Genomic DNA, 27,555 nt, shown 5'->3' with positions numbered 1-27,555 from the left:
AATATCTTCATGGTGATAACATTGTCTTGAAGAACAAAAATTAAACATAAATACATAACTTGCACAAACTGTTCTCTCGGGATTTTTTATACCATCTCATTCAACATGTAACATGTCATTTTGACATTTTAGTGGACTTCTTGACTCCTTGAATTGTATCTTTTTTTACTTTGATTGGAATATGCTTTCCTAACTATTTTACGAATGATGTAACCATAACCCTTTTGGTGAAAAATGAATTTATTAAAAAAATAGAAATAAGCCTTGAAATAAAATTTAGGCAGGTGAATTCATTATAGTACATATTGAACACACACTTTAATGCACGCAAAGAAAGTAGGAAGAGCAACTGTCACAGAAAAAAATGCAACTGAAATCTTATCTGAGGTCTTGTTCAAACTAGCAAAATCACTCTTGAAAAGAAATAGAAACGTATCCATACCCATTCTTATAAATCAAGCCTACCTCAGTCAGATGCTGGGTGATGTCTCACAGAGTAACAGAGATAGAAGAGAATGAAGCTTTGTGTGCCTTTTGTACTTAGCATACTTTATCTGATTTACCCACTCTGTCCCTTTGCCTGCCTCCCCTTCCTTGACAGTACAGTTCAGTACAACTTTGACTCCAAATGAATAAAAATATAAAACCTGATATATATTTAACAACAACATATATAATAGAGTTCTGTGAGTTGGGGCAATTAATTACTCCTACTTTTATAACTACACTCTTAGAGGAATCTTTAGAAAGAATAACATTTTTATATACCTTTTCCATCCTTAATTAAAATATTTATACTCTAGGAATTAAGGCAAGTGAGATAGCTGAATATTAATGAATTACTATGTTATTTAGAAGAAAAAAATGTATATATCTATATATAAACATCCCTATAGATATATGGGGATGTCTATCTATTTATATATAAATAGACATATATATCTATTTAGATACTGATATGTCTATCTCCTTTCCTTTCCTTTCCTTTCCAAGAATATGCTTCCAACCTGCTGCACCTGTGGCGAACTCTAATTGCAACTCCTCTTTCTCTTGTCTCTTTAAGCTACATGAGAATGATTGATTATTCTACTTTGTTCTCCTGTTTCACGTTAAATCTCAGCTTGAATGGAGTAATTAAATATACAAACTGCATTGTCTCTGCGTAACAGACATTTGTCATTCTTTTAAGCCATATGTAATGACTGAATACTTTTAGTATATTTGAAAATTCTCCCAAAGGAAAATACAGAAATTTGCCTTTCCTGCCAGAGTGCATAGATTTGCCCTAGGCTCCACAAATCAAAATCAATGTGTGAAGCTTTAATCTAAAAACTGGTCATGTGGAGAAGCAAGCAACACATAGAATTTGTTATCATGTTATGGATGGCTGCAACAATGTTCCTCTTTCAGGGTCAGCTTGGCAGTAATTCTAGCTGTTGTGCCTGGTGGCAGCATGTGCACAGCAAGCTGCAGGGTCTGTGCCTGGAACTGGCTGGGGTCAGTACATTTCCACTGGAAGAGTCTTGTAGTATCATTTTCTTGACGCTCCTGACTACGAGCCATTACAGCCTGATACTCAGGCATTTCTTAAGATTCTGTGGGCTCCATAATAGCAATTGATCCATTCATTTCCTCTAGAAACTATTTAAAGGATGTTTTGGTTGCTTGCAAACAAAAAACAGAACCTTCTGACACATATTCTAATACAGATTTTAAATCATATAAAATAATTCATTACTTCAAGTTATTTGAAATATGTGATAGAGAACTTGTATTGATAAGAACAGAGAGCAGAAACCATTGAAAGCAGCACACCTGCCCACAGATGTAGAGAATGAATTAATATTTTCCCTTGCTAGGGGAAATATATTTTTCTTATAATTCTATGCTTTATGGTGTTCTCATTTTATACTCTGAATTCAATATAGTTTAGGTATAGAAAGGAAAAATGGGCTCCATTAGAATTATGGTTAATACATAATTTCAGGTTGTGGCTTATTGTTAAGATTTTACCTTGTTCCATACCAGCACACCTTTAATCTTTGAGAGATGTCTGATGATGTTAATGACTCTCTTTAATTTTCATCTTATCAAAGTTTTCAATAAGCTTTCCAAATGAGCTGTGAGCTTTTGCTTATATGGTTGCTTTCTTTCTAAAAATATAACGATATGGTCAGCTTTCTTTATAAGGGCTTTGGAAGGAAAACAATTCAAGGGCAATGCCCGGAGCCACTGTTATGTGTAGATATTTTTTGTAATAGTATATAGGAAGCGTCTTAGTTCAGGAAAAAAAAAATTTAAGGTAGAAATTTGACAGAAATATATTTCTGCTATGGAAGGGGATTTAAGCTCACCCTCATGCCATGATTTAAAAAGCAATCCTGATCTAGGTAGAGAATGCAAATAACAGAAAGCACAGACACTGTGTGCTTCAGTTAGAAGAAAGCAAGATGCAACATTATGCAGCCATCCCAGGGATTAACAAGCCAATTTTAATACTTCTCTGGGACCATAATTACAATCACTAAAAGGGGAAACAGACATCTTAGAGCAGATGGTGTGGGTAAAGAGTGAGACGGGACATGCAGCAGAGGATCTTCACCAGGAAAGCAGAATCTATGATCTACAAATGCTTGGTCTACAGTAGTCAACACTAATACTTAAGAGGTAACTGGTGATGGAGATTAGAAGCTATTGTGATATCTCTAACATTTTTTTCCATATATGTTTATGTGTGTGTACATTGAGAATTAAATTAAAAAAAGAATAATGCAGATATTATCAGAATTTCTAACACCATACAGTATGTTTTAAACTACAAAATATCCTTTAAAATGACTGAACACTCTTTACTTTGGATAGTATGCAGCAAAATAACTGAATATTAAAACATATCCATTTGATTAAACCATCCACTTTATGCTTACTGAAGGTTTTCTCTTACAATTTCTTTTTCCTGACCTTATTTACCTGCTTCCAGTCTCAGAAAGTACTTATAAAGGCAGTTACATACAAAACAGTAATGGCAGGCTTATAACTGGGACTATATATTTGCCTGCTTCATAAGAAGAAAAGAGATTAGCAGTCCTAGAAATAGCAGATCTACTGAAAAATTTTGGTAGCCACGTTCATCAACTTTGAAAAAGTTGGTTTAATGAAGACTGATGTGACAACTTCTCCCAATTCTCACCCTACCCAGACACTGAACATGAAATTCCACTCCCAGGAAATTTCCCTAATGTACTGCATTCTGAATTCTAAAATATTTGTGAGACTTTATTTAGCACTCATTATAGCCCAGAGCCTGACACATAGTCAGCTTTTGATATGTATGTCTTGAATGTATGAATTAAATGTTTTGAAAATTAGTGCAGGATCATCTGATTGATCACTTAAATATTTATGTATTATAATATGAGCAACTCAATAAATTTTATATAGCTTAGTTTAGGTTTGGATGCTAAATAAAACTGATCAAGTGAATTAAATGGTTCATTATGGGCTTATTTGCACTGCAAAGGGAATTGTAAAATTGAATTCTCTTTTGGATATGTTATCCAGAGTTATTACTGACAAATTGCTTACCATAACTTAATTCACTGACAGTAATATATTATTTAATTTTCATATTAAAGTGTAAGATGAAAATATTGAAACTGTAATTCTAATTGTATTATCAGGCACCTATGCTAAATTGAGAATTAATCATGCATTTTAAAACAGACAAAAGTTAGTCCATGCAAACTTTAACAATTTGAATGACTTATGTAAGACTACTTATAAGTTTCTGCGAACTTCTGATGTAATGCAGGGAGGCCCCCTTACTACTTTTCACACACTTTATCTTAGCTCTTTAACTTGGGAATGGTGAGGAAGAATGTTTACCACTGCCTATATGCTACTGATAAACATCAATTGGAATTTTGTCTTCCTCTGGATATCCTGATTATACTTTTGAAAATCTGTGATGACAATCTTCTCATTCTTGGACACATTTCTAAGGCAAAATTAAAAATTCAGTCAAATATTTCACTTTTGTTTGACTCTTCGGAGTCCTAAAAATTGGGGAAAGAAAGGTGCAAAAAAAAAAAAAAAAAAAGAGCATCGGAATCACAGCTAACTGCTGAACAATCATTGACAGGAAGACACTGGAACTCACCAAAAAAGATCCAAAGACAAAGGATAAGCCATAATGAGATGGTAGGAGGGGTACAATCACAATAAAATCAAATCCCATAACCTCTGGGTGGGTGACTCACAAACTGGAGAACAATTATACCACAGACATCCATCCACTGGAGTGAAGGTTCTCAGCCCAACATCAGGCTTCCCAACCTGGGCGTCTGGCAATGGGAGGGGGAATTCCCAGAGAATCAGACTTTGAAGGCTAGTGGGATTTCACTACAGGACTTTGACAGGACTGGGGGAAACAAGACACTCCATTTTTGGAGGGCACACACAAGGTAGTATACACATCAGGACCCAGGAGGAAGGAGCAATGACCCCATAGGAGATGGAACCAGACATAACTGCTAGTGTTGGAGGGTCTCCTGCAGAGGTGGGGGGGTAGCTGTGGCTCACGGAGGGGACAAGGACACTGGCAGCAGAAGTTCTGGGACGTACTCCTTGGAATGAGCCCTCCTGGAGTCTACCATTAGCCTCACCAAAGAGCCTGTAGCCTCCAGTGCTGGGTCGCCTCAGTCCAAACAACCAACAGGGAGAGAACTCAGCCCCACCCATCAGCAGACAAGTGGATTAAAGTTTTACTCAGCTCTACCCACCAGAGCAACACCCAGCTCTACCCACCACCAGTCTCTCCCATCAGGAAGCTTCCACAAGCCTCTTAGATAGCCTCATCCACCAGAGGGCAGACAGCAGAAGCAAGAAGAACTACAATCCTGCAGCCTGTGAAACAAAAACCACATTCACAGAAAGATAGGTAAAATGAAAAGGCAGACAACTAGGTACCAGATGAAGGAACAAGATAAAACCCCAGAAAAACGACTAAATGAAGTGGAATAGGCAAGCTTCCAGAAAAAGAATTCAGAATAATGATAGTGAAGATGATCCAGGACCTCAGAAAAGAAGGGAGGCAAAGATCGAGAAGATGCAAGAAATGTTTAACAAAGACCTAGAAGAATTAAAGAACAAACACCTAGAAGAATTAAAGAACAAACAAACAGAGATGAACCATACAATAACTGCAATGAAAAATACACTAGAAGGAATCAATAGCAGAATAATTGAGGCAGAAGAACGGATAAGTGACCTGGAAGACAGAATGGTGGAATTCACAGCTGTGGAACACAATAAAGAAAAAAGAATGAAAAGAAATGAAAACAGCCTAAGAGACCACCAACATTAAGTGCACCAACATTTGCATTATAGGGGTCCTAGAAGGAGAAGAGAGAGAGAAAGGACCTGAGAAAATATCTGAAGAGATTATAGTTGAAAACTTCCCTAACACGGGAAAGGAAACAGCCACAAAAGTCCAGGAAGCACAGAGAGCCTTATACAGGATAAACCCAAGGAGAAACACACCGAGACACATAGTAATTAAATTGACAAAAATTAAAGACAAAGAAAAATTATTAAAAGCAACAAGGGAAAAAGGACAAATAACATACAAGGGAACTCCCATAAGGTTAACAGCTGATTTCTCAGCAGAAACTCTACAAGCCAGAAGGAAGTGGCATAATATATTTAAAGTGATGAAAGGAAGGGAAGAAGTTACAACCAAGATTACTCTACCTTGCAAGGATCTCATTCAGATTCAATGGAGAAATCAAAAGCTTTAAATACAAGCAAAAGCTAAGAGAATTCAACACCACCAAACCAGCTCTACAACAAATGCTAAAGGAACTTCTCTAAGTGGGAAACACAAGAGAAGAAAAGGACCTACATAAACAAACCCAAAACAATTTAAAAAATGGTAATAGGAATATACATATCAATAATTACCTTACATGTGAACAGATTAAATGCTCCAACCAAAAGACATATGCTGGCTGAATGGATACAAAAACAAAATCCATATATATGCTGTCTACAAGAGACTCATTTCAGACCTAGGGACACATACAGACTGAAAGTGAGGGTATGGAAAAAGATATTCCATGCAAATGCAAATCAAAAGAAAGTTGGAGTAGCAATACTCATATCAGATAAAATAGACTTTAAAATAAAGAATGTTACAAGAGACAAGGATGGACACTACATAATGATCAGGGGAACAATCCAAGAAGAAGATACAACAATTACAAATATTTATGCACCCAACATAGGAGCACCTCAATACATAAGGCAAAAGCTAACAGCTATAAAAGAGGAAGTTGACAGTAACACAATAATAGTGGGGGACTTTAACACCTCACTTACACCAATGGACAGATCATCCAAACAGAAAATTAATAAGGAAACACAAGCTTTAAATGACACAATAGACCAGATAGATTTAATTGATATTTATAGGACATTCCATCCCAAAACAGCAGATTACACTTTCGTCTCAAGTGTGCACGGAACATTCTCCAGGATAGATCACATCTTGGGTCACAAATCAAGCCTCAGTAAATTTAAGAAAATTGAAATCATATCAAGCATCTTTTCTGACCACAACGCTATGAGATTAGAAATGAATTACAGGCAAAAAAAACCCGTAAAAAACACAACCACATGAAGGCTAAACAATATGTTACTAAATGACCAAGAGATCACTGAAAAAATCAAAGGGGAAATCAAAAAATACCTAGAGACAAATGACAATGAAACCATGATGATCCAAAATCTATGGGATGCAGCAAAAGCAGTTCTAAGTGAGAAGTTTATAGCAATACAATCCTACCTCAAGAAACAAGAAAAATCTCAAATAAACAACCTAGTCTTACACCTAAAGGAACTAAAGAAGGAAGAACAAACAAAACCCAAAGTTAGTAGAAGGAAAGAAATCATAAAGATCAGATCAGAAATAAATGAAATAGAAACAAAGAAAACAATAGCAAAGATCAATAAAACTAAAGGTTGGTTCTTTGAGAAGATAAACAAAATTGATAAACTTTTAGCCAGACTCATCAAGAAAAAGAGGGAGAGGACTCAAATCAATAAAATTAGAAATGAAAAAGGAGAAGTTACAATGGACACCGCAGAAATACAAAGCATCATAACAGACTACTACAAGCAACTCTATGCCAATAAAATGGACAACCTGGAAGAAATGGACAAATTCTTAGAAAGGCAGAACCTTCCAAGACTGAACTGGAAGACATAGAAAATATGAACAGACCAATCACAAGCACTGAAATTGAAAGTGCAATTAAAAATCTTCCAACAAACAAAAGTCCAGGACCAGATGGCTTCACAGGTGAATTACATCAAACATTTAGAGAAGAGCTAACACCCATCCTTCTCAAACTCTTCCAAAAAACTGCAGAGGAAGGAACACTCCCAAACTCATTCTACGAGGCCACCATCATCCTCATACCAAAACCAGACAACGATACTACAAAAAAAGAAAATTACAGACCAATATCACTGATGAATATAGATGCAAAAATCCTCAACCAAATACTAGCAAACAGAATCCAACAACACAGTAAAAGGACCATACACCATGATTCAGTGGGATTTATCCTAGGGACGCAGGATTCTTCAATATACACAAATCAGTCAATGTGATGCACCATATTAACAAATTAAAGAATAAAAATCATATGATTATCTGAATAGATGCAGAAAAAGCTTTTGACAAATTTCAACAAAATTTATGGTAAAAACTGTCCAGAAATTGGGAATAGAGGGAACCTACCTCAACCTAATAAAGCCCATATATGACAAACCCATAGCAAACATCATTCTCAATGGTGAAAACCTGAAAGCATTTCCTCTAAGATCAGGAAGAAAACAAGGAGGTCCACTCTTGCCCCTATTATTCAACGTAGTTTGGGAAGTCCTAGCCACAGCAATCAGAGAAGAAAAAGAAATAAAAGGAATACAAATTGTAAAAGAAGTAAAACTGTCACTGTTTGCAGATGACATGATACTATACATAGAGAATTCTAAAGATGCCACCAAAAAACTAGTAGAGCTAATCAACGAATTTTGTATAGTTGCAGGATACGAAATTAATGCACAGAAATCTCTTGCATTCCTATACACTAACAATGAAAAATCAGAAAGAGAAATTAAGGAAACAATCCCATTCACCACTGCAACAAGAAGACTAAAATACCTAGGAATACACCTACCTAAGGAGACAAAAGACCTGTATGCAGAAAACTATAAGACACAGACAGAAGTCAAAGATGACACAAACAGACGGGGATATATACCATGTTCCTGGACTGGAAGAATCAATATTGTGAAAATGACTCTACTACCCAAAGCAATCTACAGATTCAATGCAATCTCTATTAAATTACCAATGGCATTTTTTACAGAACTAGAACAAAAAATCTTAGAATTTGTATGTACACACAAAAGACCCAGAATAGCCAAAGCAATCTTGAGGGAAAAAAACAGCACTGGAGGAATCAGACTCCCTGGCTTCAGACTATACTGCAAAGCTGCAGTAATCAAGGCAATATGGTACTGGCACAAAAACAGAAATATAGATCAACGGAACAGGATAGAAAGCCCAGAGATAAACCCATGCCCCCATGGTCAACTAATCTATGACAAAGGAGGCAAGGATATACAATGGAGAAAAGACAGTCTTCAATAAGTGGTGTTGGGAAAATTAGACAGCTACATGTAAAAGAATGAAATTAGAACACTCCCTAACACCATACACAAAAATAAACTCAAAATGGATTAAAGACCTAAATGTAAGACCAGATACTATAAGACTCCTAGAGGAAAACATAAGAAGAACACTCTTTGACATAAGTCACAGCAAGATCTTTTTTGACCCACCTCCTAGAGTAATGGAAATAAAAGCAAAACTAAACAAATGGGACCTAATGAAACTTAAAAGCTTTTGCACAGCAAAGGAAACCATAAACAAGACAAAAAGACAACCCTCAGAATGGGAGAAAATATTTGCAAATGAATCAACGGACAAAGGATTAATCTCCAAAATATATAAACAGCTCATGTGGCTCAATATTAAAAAAACAAACAACCCAGTCAAAAAATGGGCAAAAAAAGAAAAAAAAAAAGGGCATTAGACCTAAACAGGCATTTCTCCAAAGAAGACATATAGATGGCCAAGAAGCACATGAAAAGCTGCTCAACATCATTAATTATTAGAGAAATGCAAATCAAAACTACAATGAGGTATCGCCTCACACCAGTCAGAATGGCCATCATCAAAAAATCTACAAACAATAAATGCTGGAGAGGGTGTGGAGAAAAGGGAACCCTCTTGCACTGTTGGTTGGAATGTAAATTGATGCAGCCACTATGGAGAACAGTATGGAGGTTCCTTACAAAACTAAAAATAGAACTGCCATATGACCCAGCAATCCCACTATTGGGCATACATCCAGAGATTACCATAATTCAAAAAGATAAATGCTTCCCTGGGCCCAGCACAGGGACCAACTTTCCAGAGCCCTGAAGACAAGGGGTAACACCCCAAAATATGGACTCATTTTCCACTCTACCTTCATTGGCCGAGCAGCTGCCAAGAACAAAGGCCGCATCTCCTGATACCTGGCAAACAAATGCAGTATTACCTCACGAATTGATTGCTTCTCTGAGGTACCTACCAATGTATTTGGGGAAAAGCTTAGAGAACAAGTTGAGGAGTGGTTGTCCTTCTATGAGACTGGAGAGATTCCACGAAAGAATCTGGATGTCATGAATGAGGCAATGGTTCAGGCAGAGAAAGCGGCTGCTGAGATTACTAGGCATCTGGAGAAACAGGAGAAGAAACGCTTGCAGAAGGAAAAGAAAAGGCGGGCTGCGATTGCCCTGCCGTCTTCAGAAAACAGCAGTAGTACCCCGGAGGAATGTGAGGAGACAAGTGAAAGACCCAAAAAGAAGAAAAAGCAAAAGCCCCAGGAGGCTCCTCAGGAGAATGGAATGGAAGACCCATCTGTCTCCTCCAAACCCAAAAAAAAGAAATCTTTTTCCAAGGAGGAGCTGGTTAGTAGTGATCTTGAAGCGAGAGCTGGCAGTGGAAGTCCTACCAAGAGGAAGAAATCTTTCCCCAAAGAGGAACCAGATAGTGACCCTGAAGAGTCAGGAAACAAGAGGGTCCCCAAGAAAAAGAGGAAATTCTCTTCCAAGGAGGAGCCTCTCAGCAGTGGACCTGAAGAGGCTGCTCCCAGCAAGAGCAGCAGCTCCAAGAAAAAGAAAAAGCTCCAAAAGCTATCCCAGGAAAATTAGAATGGACATTTCCCTAGTAGGGCATAACTTACAGAGATATTTCCCAACCCACCCCCAATAGCCCAATAAAAATTAAAAAAATAAAAAATAAAAAAAAAGATAAATCACCCCAATGTTCACTGTAGCACTATTTACAATAGCCAGGTAATGGAAGCAACCTAAATGCCCATCGATAGGCGAATGGATAAAGATGTGATACATATATACAATGGAATATTACTCATCCATAAAAGGGAACAAAATTGGGTCATTTGTAGAGATGTAGATGGACCTAGAGACTGTCATACAGAGTGAAATAAGTCAAAAAGAGAAAAACAAACATTGTATATTAACGCATATATGTGGAATGTAGAAACATGGTACAGATGAACCAGTTTGCAAGGCAGAAATGAGACACAGATGTAGAGAATAAACGTATGGACACCAAGAGGGGAAAGTGGTGGGTGGGAGGTGGTGGTGGTAGGATGAATTGGGAGATTTGGATTGACATATATACACTAATATGTATAAAATAGATAACTAATAAGAACCTGCTGTATTAAAAAAATAAAAGAAAATTCAAAAACAAAAGTAAATAAAGAATGAGTACCAAAAAAAAAAAAAAAATGGTGGCCATGGATTCACTATATAATTTGATGATAATGACAAGGTGTTTTCCTTAGTTTTTCCTGAAAGGTAAAACTTAAAGCTTGATAAATTTGTTCATTTACTCAACAAACACATGGAGTGCCTAATCTTCTCTTGGTAATAAGCTGGTATGTATTTTATACAAAGATGAATGTGACCTAGTCCCTACCTATATTGAATTTATAGTAGAGAATAAATGATCAGTATTGATTCAATTCCAAAATAATTGTTGAGTACTTATTCAGAACAAAATACTCTTCTATGTTCTATGGTGTTATTTAAGGTAGTAAAAGCTACAAAATAAATGCTCTCACAGAGTTAGTGGTCTCCTTGGTAGATAAGCTGTACACAATGCCATAAGGGGGGATTCCAGACAGTGGGTAATTAAGTAACAAATTCAGTGGTAGACACTGTATGTATGAGCTCTAGGACCTGAGCAGTAAACACACATTTTTAGTTGGATGAATTAGTGAATGCTACTAGGTTTTCCACACCTCAGTGTTGGCTTAAATCCCCAAACTCATTACTAGAGATTCTTACAAGTATTCATACTTGTAAGAAGTTAGCACTGGTAGAGAAGAGTTTGTGTATAAATTGTACAGTGACCACTCAAAGACGCATTCTCATTAGGTAAAAGATGCCCTGAATGAGTTTTCCCTATACATCAATGGTCTTCAATTATACTGCTCACACAGTCTCAATTTCCATAATCAAGTAAGACGTGATTAACTAACAAGGGTTTGTACACAGGTTGATAAAGTTCCTAAGTTTGCTCCTGCTAAAGAAGAAAAACAAAATGAGTAGGAGGGGCAGTGGAAGAAGAAGAGGGGTAAAGAGAAAGAGGAAAGAAGGAGACAGTGGTAAAGAAGAGAAGGAGACAGAGTAGGAGGAGGGAGGAGGAAAGGAGAAAGTTTAGGAGGAAGAGGAGAAGAAGGAACAGAAGAGAAGAAAATAACTTTAATTTGCATAGGTATTAACTACAATGCTAAGTTATCCTATCTTTTGGAATCCTATGTTTGCTTTCCTGTTTGCCAAATTTATATAATTTTCCAGCTTCCCATTACATTAGTAGTTACAGTACTACCCAAACTCCTTTTCATGATCTATGCCTTTAATGATTTAGATTCTACAATCTTTTTAATTTCTTCACTGATCACTATTCTTCTTGATCACTATGTTGTAGCCACTAAATTCATTCAGCTCTTTGCTTCTGTGAGTTTCCTATTCCTTAAAGTCCTCGAATATATTTTCTCTTCTGACATTCTTCCAACTGGTTCTTTGAATAGCTGATACCATGTATGCTACATTCTATGAGAGGGTCTCAATGTCATTATTACTTAAAGTATCTCTTCATCTGCATATTGCAGTACTATGTATTGTTTATTATATTTTATAATTTTGTATTTGTTTCTTTATCTTTTCTTAAATTCTATTCCTACTACACAAAAAATGAGGCAGGGACAGTACATGTCTATTGATCATTGACTACCTAATGCTACAGATAAGTATTGCTCATAAAGTAGACGCCCAAGGAAACAGTTTTTAAATAATGTAAACAATGGGTAAATTAATGTGTAAATTAAAAAATAAATGCCTGCTGTTTTTTTAATACTCTTTATGGTTCCAATCCTCTTATAACCTTGATAGCTCTTTGAGATTTCCAAATTTCTAGTCATCTGGAATTAATTATTCTTTGACCTTGACCACATTTTCATTCCAAAATTTGTTATGATTTTTTTTGGCCACAATCCTGAGTCTCACTTCACCATAAAATGTCAACCATGGTTGTGCTTTGAGAAACTTTTATATATTGGTTCATATTCTGAAAACATAGCAGGCTTTTATTACTTACCTAAATAATAACAAATACTTGCTTCTTTCTTTTTGGTAGAATTAGATTTTGTTCACTATTATGACTTAAGAGTAAAAATCTGATAGTCAAATATGGTAGGCCCATTCTTAGCAGTGATTGACTTACAGTCACTGTGAAGTGACTGTGAAATGGCTTAATTTTGACAAAAGAGATACATAAGAAGAAACAGTCTCTTATGGAACTTCATGTTCTGCCCCAGTGCAAAGTAGTTTCCTGTTGGTAACAAAATTTATCTTCAAAAGTGTTATTGTGTTGGAGATTAACCAAGATGGCGGAGTAGAAGGACGAGCTCTCACTCCCTCTTGCAAGAGCACCAGAATCACAACTGGCTGCTGGACAATCATTGACAGGAAGACCCTGGACTTCACCAAGGAGGACACCCCACGTCCAAGGACAGAGGAGAAGCCACAGTGAGATGGTAGGAGGGGCGCAATCAGAGTAAAATCAAATCCCATAACTGCTGGGTGGGTGACTCACAGACTGGCGAACACTTATACCACAGAAGTCCACCCACTGGAGTGAAGGTTCTGAGCCCCACCTCAGGCTTCCCAACCTGGGGGTCCGGCAAAGGGAGGAGGAATTCCTAGAGAATCAGACTTTGAAGTCTAGTGGGAATTGATTGCAGGACTGTGACAGGACTGGGGGAAACAGAGACCCCACTCTTGGAGGGCACACACAAAGTAATGTGTGCATCGGGACCCAGGGGTAGGAGCAGTGACCCTGGGGGAGACTGAACCAGACGTACCTGCTGGTGTTGGGGGGTCTCCTGCAGAGGCGAGTGGTGGCTCTGTTTCACCGTGGGGATTAGGACACTGGCAGCAGAGGTCCTGGGAAGTTCTCCTTGGCGTGAGCCCTCCCAGAGTCTGCCATTAACCCCACCAAAGAGCACGGGTAGGCTCCAGTGTTGGGTTGCCTCAGGCAAAACAACCAACAGGGAGGGAACCCAGCCCCACCCATCAACAGTCAAGTGGATTAAGGTTTTACTGAGCTCTGATCGCCACAGCAACAGGGAGGGAACCCAGCCCCACCCATCAACAGTCAAGTGGATTAAGGTTTTACTGAGCTCTGACCGCCACAGCAACAGTCAGCTCTACCCACCACCAGAGCCTCCCATCAAGCCTCTTAGATAGCCTCAACCACCAGAGGGCAGACAACAGAAGCAAGAAAAACTACAATCCTGCAGCCTGTGGACCAAAACCCACAGTTACAGAAAGACAGAGAAGATGAAAAGGCAGAGGGCTATGTACCAGATGAAGGAACAAGAAAAAACCCCAGAAAAACAACTAAATGAAGTGGAGATAGGCAACCTTCCAGAAAAAGAATTCAGAATAATGATAGTGAAGATGATCCAGGACCTCGGAATAAGAATGGAGGCAAAGATTGAGAAGATGCAAGAAATGATTAACAAAGACCTAGAAGAATTAAAGAACAAACAAACAGAGATGACCAATACAATAACTGAAATGAAAACTACACTAGAAGGAATCAATAGCAGAATAACTGAGGCAGAAGAACGGATAAGTGACCTGGAAGACAGAATGGTGGAATTCACTGCTGCGGAACAGACTAAAGAAAAAAGAATAAAAAGAAATGAAGACAGCCTAAGAGACCTCTGGGACAACATTAAACGCAACAACATTCGCATTATAGGGGTCCCAGAAGGAGAAGAGAGAGAGAAAGGACCAGAGAAAATATTTGAAGAGATTATAATCGAAAACTTCCCTAACATGGGAAAGGAAATAGCCACCCAAGTCCAGGAAGCGCAGAGAGTCCCATACAGAATAAACCCAAGGAGAAACACGCCGAGACACATAGTAATCAAAGTGGCAAAAATTAAAGACAAAGAAAAATTATTGAAAGCAGCAAGGGAAAAACGACAAATAACATACAAGGGAACCCCCATAAGGTTAACAGCTGATTTCTCAGCAGAAACTCTGCAAGCCAGAAGGGAGTGGCATGAAATACTTAAAGTGATGAAAGGGAAGAACCTACAACCAAGATTACTCTACCCAGCAAGGATCTCATTTAGATTTGATGGAGAAATCAAAAGCTTTACAGACAAGCAAAAGCTAAGAGAATTCAGCACCACCAAACCAGCTCTACAACAAATGCTAAAGGAACTTCTCTAAGTGGGAAACACAAGAGAAGAAAAGGACCTACAAAAACAAACCCAAAACAATTAAGAAAATGGTCATAGGAACATACATATCGATAATTACCTTAAACGTGAATGGATTAAATGCCCCAACCAAAAGACATAGACTGGCTGAATGGATACAAAAACAAGACCCATATATATGCTGTCTACAAGAGACCCACTTCAGACCTAGGGACACATACAGACTGAAAGTGAGGGGATGGAAAAAGATATTCCATGCAAATGGAAATCAAAAGAAAGCTGGAGTAGCTATACTCATATCAGATAAAATAGACTTTAAAATAAAGAATGTTACAAGAGACAAGGAAGGACACTACATAATGATCCAGGGATCAATCCAAGAAGAAGATATAACAATTATAAATATATATGCACCCAACATAGGAGCACCTCAATACATAAGGCAACTGCTAACAGCTATAAAAGAGGAAATCGACAGTAACACAATAATAGTGGGGGACTTTAACACCTCACTTACACCAATGGACAGATCATCCAAAATGAAAATAAATAAGGAAACAGAAGCTTTAAATGACACAATAGACCAGATAGATTTAATTGATATATATAGGACATTCCATCCAAAAACGGCAGATTACACGTTCTTCTCAAGTGCACACGGAACATTCTCCAGGATAGATCACATCTTGGGTCACAAATCAAGCCTCAGTAAATTTAAGAAAATTGAAATCATATCAAGCATCTTTTCTGACCACAACGCTATGAGATTAGAAATGAATTACAGGGAAAAAAACGTAAAAAAGACAAACACATGGAGGCTAAACAATACGTTACTAAATAACCAAGAGATCACTGAAGAAATCAAACAGGAAATAAAAAAATACCTAGAGACAAATGACAATGAAAACACGACGACCCAAAACCTATGGGATGCAGCAAAAGCGGTTCTAAGAGGGAAGTTTATAGCTATACAAGCCTACCTAAAGAAACAAGAAAAATCTCAAGTAAACAATCTAACTTTACACCTAAAGAAACTAGAGAAAGAAGAACAAACAAAACCCAAAGTTAGCAGAAGGAAAGAAATCATAAAGATCAGAGCAGAAATAAATGAAATAGAAACAAAGAAAACAATAGCAAAGATCAATAAAACTAAAAGTTGGTTCTTTGAGAAGATAAACAAAATTGATAAGCCATTAGCCAGACTCATCAAGAAAAAGAGGGAGAGGACTCAAATCAATAAAATCAGAAATGAAAAAGGAGAAGTTACAACAGACACCGCAGAAATACAAAACATCCTAAGAGACTACTACAAGCAACTTTATGCCAATAAAATGGACAACCTGGAAGAAATGGACAAATTCTTAGAAAGGTATAACCTTCCAAGACTGAATCAGGAAGAAACAGACAATATCAACAGACCAATCACAAGTAATGAAATTGAAACTGTGATTAAAAATCTTCCAACAAACAAAAGTCCAGGACCAGATGGCTTCACAGGTGAATTCTATCAAACATTTAGAGAAGAGCTAACACCCATCCTTCTCAAACTCTTCCAAAAAATTGCAGAGGAAGGAACTCTCCCAAACTCATTCTATGAGGCCACCATCACCCTGATACCAAAACCAGACAAAGACACTACAAAAAAAGAAAATTACAGACCAATATCACTGATGAATATAGATGCAAAAATCCTCAACAAAATACTAGCAAACAGAATCCAACAACACATTAAAAGGATCATACACCACGATCAAGTGGGATTTATCCCAGGGATGCAAGGATTCTTCAATATACGCAAATCAATCAATGTGATACACCATATTAACAAATTGAAGAAGAAAAACCATATGATCATCTCAATAGATGCAGAAAAAGCTTTTGACAAAATTCAACACCCATTTCTGATAAAAACTCTCCAGAAAGTGGGCATAGAGGGAACCTACCTCAACATAATAAAGGCCATATATGACAAACCCACAGCAAACATCATTCTCAATGGTGAAAAACTGAAAGCATTTCCTCTAAGATCAGGAACGAGACAAGGATGTCCACTCTCACCACTATTATTCAACATAGTTCTGGAAGTCCTAGCCATGGCAATCAGAGAAGAAAAAGAAATAAAAGGAATCCAAATTGGAAAAGAAGAAGTAAAACTGTCACTGTTTGCGGATGACATGATACTATACATAGAGAATCCTAAAACTGCCACCAGAAAACTGCTAGAGCTAATTAATGAATATGGTAAAGTTGCAGGTTACAAAATTAATGCACAGAAATCTCTTGCATTCCTATACACTAATGATGAAAAATCTGAAAGAGAAATTATGGAAACACTCCCATTTACCATTGCAACAAAAAGAATAAAATACCTAGGAATAAACCTACCTAGGGAGACAAAAGACCTGTATGCAGAAAACTATAAGACACTGATGAAAGAAATTAAAGATGATACCAACAGATGGAGAGATATACCATGTTCTTGGATTGGAAGAATCAACATTGTGAAAATGAGTATACTACCCAAAGCAATCTACAGATTCAATGCAATCCCTATCAAATTACCAATGGCATTTTTTACGGAGCTAGAACAAATCATCTTAAAATTTGTATGGAGACACAAAAGACCCCGAATAGCCAAAGCAGTCTTGAGGCAAAAAAATGGAGCTGGAGGAATCAGACTCCCTGACTTCAGACTATACTACAAAGCTACAGTAATCAAGACAATATGGTACTGGCACAAAAACAGAAACATAGATCAATGGAACAAGATAGAAAGCCCAGAGATTAACCCACGCACCTATGGTCAACTAATCTATGACAAAGGAGGCAAAGATATACAATGGAGAAAAGACAGTCTCTTCAATAAGTGGTGCTGGGAAAACTGGACAGCTACATGTAAAAGAATGAAATTAGAATACTCCCTAACACCATACACAAAAATAAACTCAAAATGGATTAGAGACCTAAATATAAGACTGGACACTATAAAACTCTTAGAGGAAAACATAGGAAGAACACTCTTTGACATAAATCACAGCAAGATCTTTTTCGATCCACCTCCTAGAGTAATGGAAATAAAAACAAAAATAAACAAGTGGGACCTAATGAAACTTCAAAGCTTTTGCACAGCAAAGGAAACCATAAACAAGACGAAAAGACAACCCTCAGAATGGGAGAAAATATTTGCAAATGAATCAACGGACAAAGGATTAATCTCCAAAATATATAAACAGCTCATTCAGCTCAATATCAAAGAAACAAACACCCCAATCCAAAAATGGGCAGAAGACCTAAATAGACATTTCTCCAAAGAAGACATACAGACGGCCACGAAGCACATGAAAAGATGCTCAACATCACTAATTATTAGAGAAATGCAAATCAAAACTACAATGAGGTATCACCTCACTCCTGTTAGAATGGGCATCATCAGAAAATCTACAAACAACAAATGCTGGAGAGGGTGTGGAGAAAAGGGAACCCTCTTGCACTGTTGGTGGGAATGTAAATTGATACAGCCACTATGGAGAACAATATGGAGGTTCCTTAAAAAACTAAAAATAGAATTACCATATGACCCAGCAATCCCACTACTGGGCATATACCCAGAGAAAACCGTAATTCAAAAAGACACGTGCACCCGAATGTTCATTGCAGCACTATTTACAATAGCCAGGTCATGGAAGCAACCTAAATGCCCATCAACAGACGAATGGATAAAGAAGTTGTGGTACATATATACGATGGAATATTATTCAGCCATAAAAAGGAACGAAATTGAGTCATTTGTTGAGAAGTGGATGGATCTAGAGACTGTCATACAGAGTGAAGTAAGTCAGAAAGAGAAAAACAAATATCGTATGTTAATGCATGTATGTGGAACGTAGAAGAATGGTACAGATGAGCCAGTTTGCAGGGCAGAAGTTGAGACACAGATGTAGAGAATGGACATATGGACACCAAGGGGGGAAAACTGCGATGAGGTGGGGATGGTGATGTGCTGAATTGGGCGATTGGGATTGACATGTATACACTGATGTGTATAAAACTGATGCCTAATAAGAACCTGCAGTATAAAAAAACAAACAAAACAACTAATACTAAACTTTCATTGGGTTATTTGTATGGAAATATGTTAATATAAATGTTTCAGACATTACATGAAATTTCTAAAAATCTTATATTTGCATTTGTATGGAAATATGTATGGAAATATGTTAATATAAATGTTTCAGACATTACATGAAATTTCTAAAAATCTTATATTTGTATTTGTATGGAAATATGTATGGAAATATGTTAATATAAACGTTTCAGACATTACATGAAATTTCTAAAAATCTTATATTTGTATTTGTATGGAAATATGTATGGAAATATGTTAATATAAATGTTTCAGACATTACATGAAATTTCTAAAAATCTTATATTTGTATTTGTATGGAAATATGTATGGAAATAGGTTAATATAAATGTTTCAGACATTACATGAAATTTCTAAAAATCTTATATTTGTATTTGTATGGAAATATGTATGGAAATATGTTAATATAAATGTTTCAGACATTACAGGAAACGTCTAAAAATCTTATATGTTCTGGTATAATGTTATAAGTAATAATCCTAGTTATTACTTTAAAATGTATATCTCAGAAATAACTAATTTTCTTGTCAACTGCATTATTATGAACTTTCATCAAATCTTTAACCATGGTCATTTTTAAGTCTTTTGTCATTTACAGACAGTTCTGGGTGTACTCTGATGATTTTGCAAATATGTTCCTATAAAAGAGTTTCATCTTCAAGAAATTCATGGAAAAGACTCTGACAAGTACAGGTTTCTGGTAACTGACTGTACTGCTGAACTGAATGAATAAGCATTTTCAGAACTCTAATGAAAAACTGATGAACTCATAAAAGTGCTAACAAAAGATCAAGATGAAAAAAAAGAAATTAATTACATGGGACTGAGTGAACTGATGAGGATGAGTATAATTTTTGTGACTTTCTGTCTGAATTAAAAAAAAAAAAATCCCACAAGGACTCAGAGGCAAAGAATATACAAATCAATTTTCACTGCAAAGCAAAGGAGCTGTTACAGTGGAGGATTACTGGACTGAATGTCAATATTATGACATAGTATAAGTGTGTTTCATGTTTGGTAATTGCAATCATTGTTGCTTTTGTTGTGGTCATCCATGTACAATGCTTGGTGTCAGTCTATCTCTTGTAAAAATAAAATACAGTGTGTGTGTGTGTGGAAAAAAAAAAAAAAAAAAAAAAAAAGTGTTATTGTGTTACACTATTGCCAACTATGTACAAGTTGGACCATGGACAAGTCAAAGACCTTCAATGTTTGGCCGACATTGTCCTTCTCTCATTTTTGTCTTAAGGGAACTGAAGGAGGCAGAAAAGATTTGTCAGTCAACCCCACCTCTCTTACATTGTACACAGAAGAACACAGAGTGGGGCTCAACACCCCGAGTGTGCCCAGAGCAGAGTGGTTTGGAAGATAAAAGGACCTAAAACTCTACCAAGTATTAAGGAACTGGAAATCTCTAGCTGAGGAACAGAGAATGGAGACATCCCTTCAGTCGTCTTCCAATAATGAAAAACTGTCATGTTGAAAAGGCTTAGACTTTCTTTCTGCATTCTAAGAGGACAAAACTACAGTATAAGTTATAAGAAGGCAGATTTCTTCTGTCCATAAGAATGTATTTCCTAACAATTTAGCCATATAAAATTTGCATGGGCTGACTCATAAGGTAGGGAGTTCCTTACCTCTGAAGATCCCACATGTCATGAAGCAACTAAGCCCGTGTGCCACAACTACTGAGCCTCCACTCTAGAGCCCGTGAGCCACAACTTCTGAGCCCACGTGGCACTACTGAAGCCCTCATGCTCTAGGGCCTGTACTCCGCAACAAGAGAAGCCACCACAATGAGAAATGCACACACCACAATGAAGAGCAACCCCCGTTCTCTGCAACTAAAGTCTGCGTGCAGCAATGAAGACCCTATGCAGCCAAAAATAAATAAATAAAATAAATAATTTTTTAAAAATGTGTTGAAAAAAATTAAAGAAAAAAATAAACTCCCTCATCACTTATGTTTAAACATAGCACAGTGAATATTCTTGAATTCTTATTGATTCAGAGTTCTTGTTCAGAATATAAATTTTCTAATATCCTCAGGGATTTTTTTTGGTAATAGATCTGTTTATACTAATTATAAATGTCATCTGATTGCAAAACATATTTGCCTGGTTGTGCATTTCTTCCAATTCCTAGATTTGATCTCTTTGGTTTAGTTCTATATATGGTTTTCAACCTGTTGGCTTAAAAAAAGCATATATATATATATATATATATATATATATATATATATATATATATATATAGTTTACAATTAACAATTGACTGATTTTTAAAAATTTCTCCTATGGTTTAAAGTAGCAATGCTTGTATATTTCATTTTCATGACTTCTAAGAGTTTTTTTTTTTTTTTTTTTGCTTATTACTGAATTTATGGCATATTTTAAATGGTCAACTTTGAAAGAAATCTAATCCTGCAATAGAAAATTTGTATTTAGTATGCAATAAAATATGCAGACTAAGTCTATCAGGCATGAAGCGAGTATACAAGTTGACACAGATTTCTTAGATCTTTTTGGTTAGTGTTCTAAATACCTCTAGATGTCAAGCCTCCTATAAACATCCATTCTTACACTAGTCCTTGTAAACCCCAGTTACTCAGACTTCCATTTTGATACTCATATAAATTAGATCCATTTGTGCAGCATTGTCTTAGTGGCCAGAGGAGATATTCTCTGCTCATAAGCAAATAATCAAATGTATGTAAATCAAGCATATGCATTTTAAAGTTACTAAATGAGTCAGAAAATGCCATTCGATCCCTCTTCAAAACAATTTTTTGTTATTAAATACTTGTGCTGTAATAAAATCTTTTGTCCATATTTTAGTATCTCATACTTCATTGATAATCATCAACCTTAGTTGTTTGCCATAAGAATTGATATGTTACATTACTTCTGAAGTTAGGCTAAACTATTTATTGCAAATAGGAGAAGATAAAGATATTTTTATTTTTAGCGGCCATTTTAAGCAGAGAAAGTAAGGGTCTCTTTGCTAATAAGCACATTTATTCTAAGACAAGTACAAAATCATGCATTTAGAAGAACAGTACAAATTCAGGCTTTATGGCTCAGGGAGGTCCCCTATGGTCCCAGATCTTAACCCCACTTGAAATTTAAACACTTACATCTAGAAAGGTAAATCCCTCTGGAGTTCTCTCTCCATCTGATTAGTCTGTCTTAAACCTTATTCTTTTAGATAAAGCTCCAAAGTTCAGTAGAGTTTGCTCACAGAGCCCTAACTGTGCAGAAACATAAAACATAAAAAATGTTTTCTCTATAGCTCCACAACATGTTATAATCTTCTACTATAACTGCAGAATTTTTATTTCTCCTCTTATGTTGTCAGTGTTGCTTCATGTAAGCTTCTATTAGTAGATGCATATACATTTTCAATTTTTAAGTCTTCCTAATGTATTTTCCCTTGCATCACTCTGATATGTCTCTCCTTATCTCTACTCTGGTAAAATTCTTTGGAAGTTGTATTTATCTGTATTTTAAGAGTAATTCCAGACTTATGTGTTTTGTTTGCATGCTATATCTTTTTGCATTCCTTTTTTTAATTAATCTTTGTGTTGATATTTTAAGTTATGTCTTTTATCATATAGTAATTTCCATTCAATCTGTGCTGCAGTATGTATGTTGAATTCTACCTTGGACATTTTCAATGTTATGTTGTTTTTTAATTGCAGTATTTAGACAGTTACTATTTAATGTAATTAGTGATGTGGTTGAACTTAGGTCTACTAAATTTATTTATTTATCATTTGTTTTCTGATTCTTCTCTCTTATTTTTCAGTTTCATCTTTCCTCTCATCTCCTGGATTATTTGCATAATGTTAAATTATATATTGGTTTATGGGCTATAGTTGCTCTGGGGATTACAAGAAAAGTGCCAGTCTGCTTCCTGTGCAGATTGTACTATTTCTATTAAAATATAAAAGGCTTGCAACCATATAGAATCTTTTCTTCTCCCTAGGCCCTTTATGTTATAGTTATGATGTCTCTTACATATCCACACATTGTAAACCTTACCTCACTTAAATAGAAAAGTCAATCTTTTATATTTACCCAACTGTTTAGTATTTTTCTTCTTATTCCCTATTTCCTATAAATCCATGTTACTCTGGTATTATTTCCTTGTAGTCCAAAGAACTTCCTTTAGAAGTACCTGTAGAGCAGGTTTGCTGTTCTGGAATTCTTTTACTGTTTCATCCTTTGGGAAGGTCTTTATTTTGCTTTCATTCTTGAAAGATATTTTCTCAAGATATAGAATTCTAGGTTGGAAGGTTTTTTTTTTCTCAAAACTTTAAAGATATCATGCCACTGTCTTTTGGTTTCCATGTTTTTGATGAGTGATTTGAAGTCATTTGAATTATCGTTGTCCTGTATATTATGTGTCATTTTCTCTAGCTGCTTTGAAGGCATTTTTCTTAAGTTGTGGTATTCAGCAATTTCATTTTGGTATGTCTGTGTGTGTGTGTTTTGTTTTTGTTTTTTAGTTTCTTCTGTTTGGAGTTCACTGAATTTCTTGAATATCTAAGTGTATGTCTTTCAGGAAATTTGGGAAATTTTGGCCATTATTGCTTCAAAATTTTTTTTCTGCCCTAATATCTTTCCCTTCTCTTTCTGGGACTGCAACAGCATGAATGGTATTTCTTTTGATGTTGTCACATAGATCCCTGAGTCTCTATTCTTTTTTTTTTTTTCCAACCTTTTCTCATTCTCTTCTTCAGACTGAATGCACATTATTGATCTATCCTCAAGTTCAGTAATTCTTTCCTCTTTCATCTGCACTGTTATTTGAGTCCAGCCAGTGATTTTTCTTTTTTTTAAATTCCATTTTGTTTTAGTTTCTATTTCTACACTGAGAAATTCTATCTTTCCATTAATTTAATGAAACATATTTGCAGTAGCTACTTTAAAATATTTGTCTGATAATTATACTATCTAGGTTTTCCCAGGTTCAGCATCTGATTGTCTTTTCCCTTAAGAACTGGTCAAATCTCTCTTAGCTCTTTTTATGTTGAGTAACTTTGGATTGGACCCTGGATATTTTCAATATTATGTTGGGCAGACTCTCTTTCCTTTAAGAATCCTCAGGAGAACACTGATTTTTTGTTTTGTTTTATTTTTCTGGGCAGCCAACTGAGTTAGGTTCAGAGATCGTTCTGGCAGTACAATTTTCAGTTCACTTTTCAAAGCTTATTCCTCTTTGAATCTGTCCCATGCATGTACTACTCAGAGATTAATCTAAGAACTGGGCCATGTCTAAATACATGGGAAGTTCTCAAAGACTGTGCTGTGTTGCTTTCTTTCTGTCCTGTGTGTGAGCAGTCACTCCTGTGAGTGAGCCCAAACCTGTGTTGATTCACACATAGAATTACGGTACCCACCTTCTCTAACTCTTTCCTCTCCAGGATTCCCTCTGCAGTCTTCAACCTGCATAGGCCCCATTAACTGTTTCTTCAGAAATATGGGGTTCTTGAGTATTGTGGGTTGAATTGTGTCCCTCCCTCCAAATATGTTAAAGACCTAGCCACAGGCACTTGTGAATAGAGTCTCTGAAAATGTAGTAAAGATTTAAGTTAGATGATGTCCTACTGGAATAAGATGGGTCCTTAATCTAATATGACTAGTGTCCTTAGAGGAGGAGAAGAGACACAAAGATAGACACATACAGAGATAAGAACACCATATTTCTGAAGACAGAGACACTAGGGAGAAGATGGCCATGTGATAATGCAGGTAGAAATTGGAGTGATATCTCTACAAGCCAAGGAACACCAAGGAGTGCTGTAAACACCAGAAGCTAGAAGAGGCGTGGAAGGATTCTTCCCTCCAGGTTTCAGAGGGACCTGCAGACACCTTGATATTGGACTTCATGCCTCCAGAAATGTGAGACAAATTTCTGTTGTCTTCAGCCACCCAGTCTTTGGTACTGTGTTATGGAATCCCTAAGAAACTAATACATTACATTTTTATCTCTTGCAGTGCTGTCCTGGAAGGCAGCTCTGGAACAGTGCCTATACTCTGGGCAGATCTAAGACAGGAAAGGGGAAAAAATATAACCTGGTAACATCACTTTTGTATGGATCATATTTCCAAGTTTTGAAACCCCTTTACAATCTGCCTGCTTTTGTTTAGGAGCCCTGACAAATTCATTAGTATGCAACAGACTTACACCTACATATGGAAAAAGGACTCATCTTTAACTTTTAATTTCTGGAATTAAATCCATTATTCTATCCCACGTATTTTAGATTTTATTCCCAAATCATAGTTATTTGTCATATATTTTAATCCAAAAATTTAATAGGGTTACCTTCTTTGTCCTTCTCCAATTCATTTAAAAATATACGGAAAGGGTAAAAACAAAGATCCATTAAATGTCATTAAAAATAAATCCTTCTCCTAGTTAGATGTCAATCTTAATTAGCCTTTTGGCATCAAAGCCATAAGCAAAATATGAATTGATTAACCGGTGCCTCTGCTAGCCCACATCAAGGATCTCATAAAATATTTTTATCAGGGACTCTTTCTAAATTCAATACACAACATATCTGAAAGTTCATTTTGCTCTACCAATAATTGTATGGCACATACACACAAAAAGGAAATAATGCTAGTGTAGTATAACTTGCACATACTATAGCAATTGTGTATTTTTGATACAATGTATTCTCATATCCAGTGAAAAGTTACTCAAAATTCTGTCTCTATGTTTAAGTAAATTTGGGACATTCTGGGCAATAAAATGATAAAGAGATGAGTTTTATAAACTTCATGCATTCTCTGAGCCTATTTATGTTAATATGAAAAAATACTCATGTAAATACACACACACACACACGGCTGAATTTTATAAACTTTTTTGACCAAGGAATTCTTTTTATGAAAATATTTATTAATATTTGAGGCAAAATTAGTGTTTTTTGAAATATGTTTCAGAATTACTCTTATAGGTAATCCTGTTGATCATGTTAACTCTTAATGATACCTGTTTTCCTTTTTACCTACTTTTATATTTTTTTCCTTAGTGTTCATAAAAATTTAAGGATAATTATTTGAGTTTGTCAACAAGTTTCAAACATAATGCCAGGTATTACGTAGTTTCCAAACTACTTTTTTTTTTAATTGTGGAGAATTTGCCAAAAACTAGTCACGTGGCACCACTGCAGTTCATAACTGCAAAGGTTCTGAACAATGACTGCTCTAGTTCAATTAGTCCCCTATGCCCTGCCCATTCCTATGTGTCATTTGTATGAGTTGGAAGACTAACTCTTAGCAAACAATTCAGATGTTTCATGACCTCTTCAAATATATTGGGATTTATTTCACTCTTATTCAGGACGAAGTTATACTTTCTCCATAAAAGATGTTTTTATTATTACACCATTTCCCCCAACTAACCAATTTTCCTTTCTGTTTTTCTTAGAATCTCATTGCTGAGACTCTTCTCCTTTTATTGTCTTTACCCTTATTCCTCTTATAGATGTCAGTTTCTAGGGTGTATGTCATTTATTTGTATTAACCATCTTAATATATGATCTTTTAAAATCAGAGATAATCAGTTAACTCCATGTGCAGGCCTAATGATTGCATTAGATTCAAACCCACTGAGCTAATTTACCTTTTCATTGTCTGAACTGTATTTTAGAGGTTACCGTAACTCTTAAACCTCTTCTTTTTTGAAATCGCTAATCAAAAAAATACTTTTACTTATTGAATTTTTAAACATAAATATTGTGTCAGTTGCATTCCTAAAAACTAGAATATTATTTTAAATGTCTGGTGCATGGATTGCCTAAATACAAATATTTTTAGTGATTATTAAAAGTTCCAGACTGATCCTAGGCCTACTGAATCAAGTTCTCTAAAGAAGAGAATCTACTGTTTGAATTTTTAGCAAGCATTTGGGTGCTAACAATTGAGAACCATTGGTCAAGGATTACACTTTATTTTTTCTCTGTTACTATGACCAGTAATATTAAATTACATGGCTTCTTCCTATTTATTTCTTTTGAAAAATAATGAAAATCTTTTATTCCAGTCTTGTGTGCTACCCAACAGTGTTGTAAAATTGATCTAAAACACCTTCATTTATTAAAATATATTCTCCTCTACCAATTTACCATGAATTTTGTGCTCATATAGTCTCTTTCATTGCTTGGATCCTCAAAGAATTTTTTTTTTTTAATTCTTGTGACCCTCACACTATACCAAATATTTTATTCTTTATTTATGTATTATCTTCTATATTATTCTATTACATTAGGTTCAGTTTTTTTTAAGCTGAGAAGTATGTCTTTAGAAATTCATTTTTGAATGCCAGCAGCAAATTGCAGAATATTTTGTACATAGAAGATGCTCAATATATTTGATAAATTGAATTTGCCTTATTTCCTGATAATTTCTTCTCATTTTTAGAAGGTGGTTGCTTCACTAGGGTTCA

General features: G+C 35.8%; 1 protein-coding gene across 1 annotated transcript; it reads left to right on the top strand.

Annotated features, from left to right (window-relative positions):
* Positions 1–9,798: 9,798 nt before the first annotated feature.
* Positions 9,799–10,329, top strand: LOC103004916 (nucleolar protein 56-like). The gene has a single exon (XM_057544867.1). The coding sequence runs from the start codon at positions 9,799–9,801 to the stop codon at positions 10,327–10,329; it is 531 nt and encodes a 176-aa protein (XP_057400850.1).
* Positions 10,330–27,555: the final 17,226 nt, after the last annotated feature.

This window comes from Balaenoptera acutorostrata, chromosome 4 (genome assembly GCF_949987535.1).
Source record: "Balaenoptera acutorostrata chromosome 4, mBalAcu1.1, whole genome shotgun sequence".
Lineage (NCBI taxonomy): Eukaryota > Metazoa > Chordata > Mammalia > Artiodactyla > Balaenopteridae > Balaenoptera > Balaenoptera acutorostrata.
This window is presented reverse-complemented; position numbering and strand designations above follow the sequence as displayed.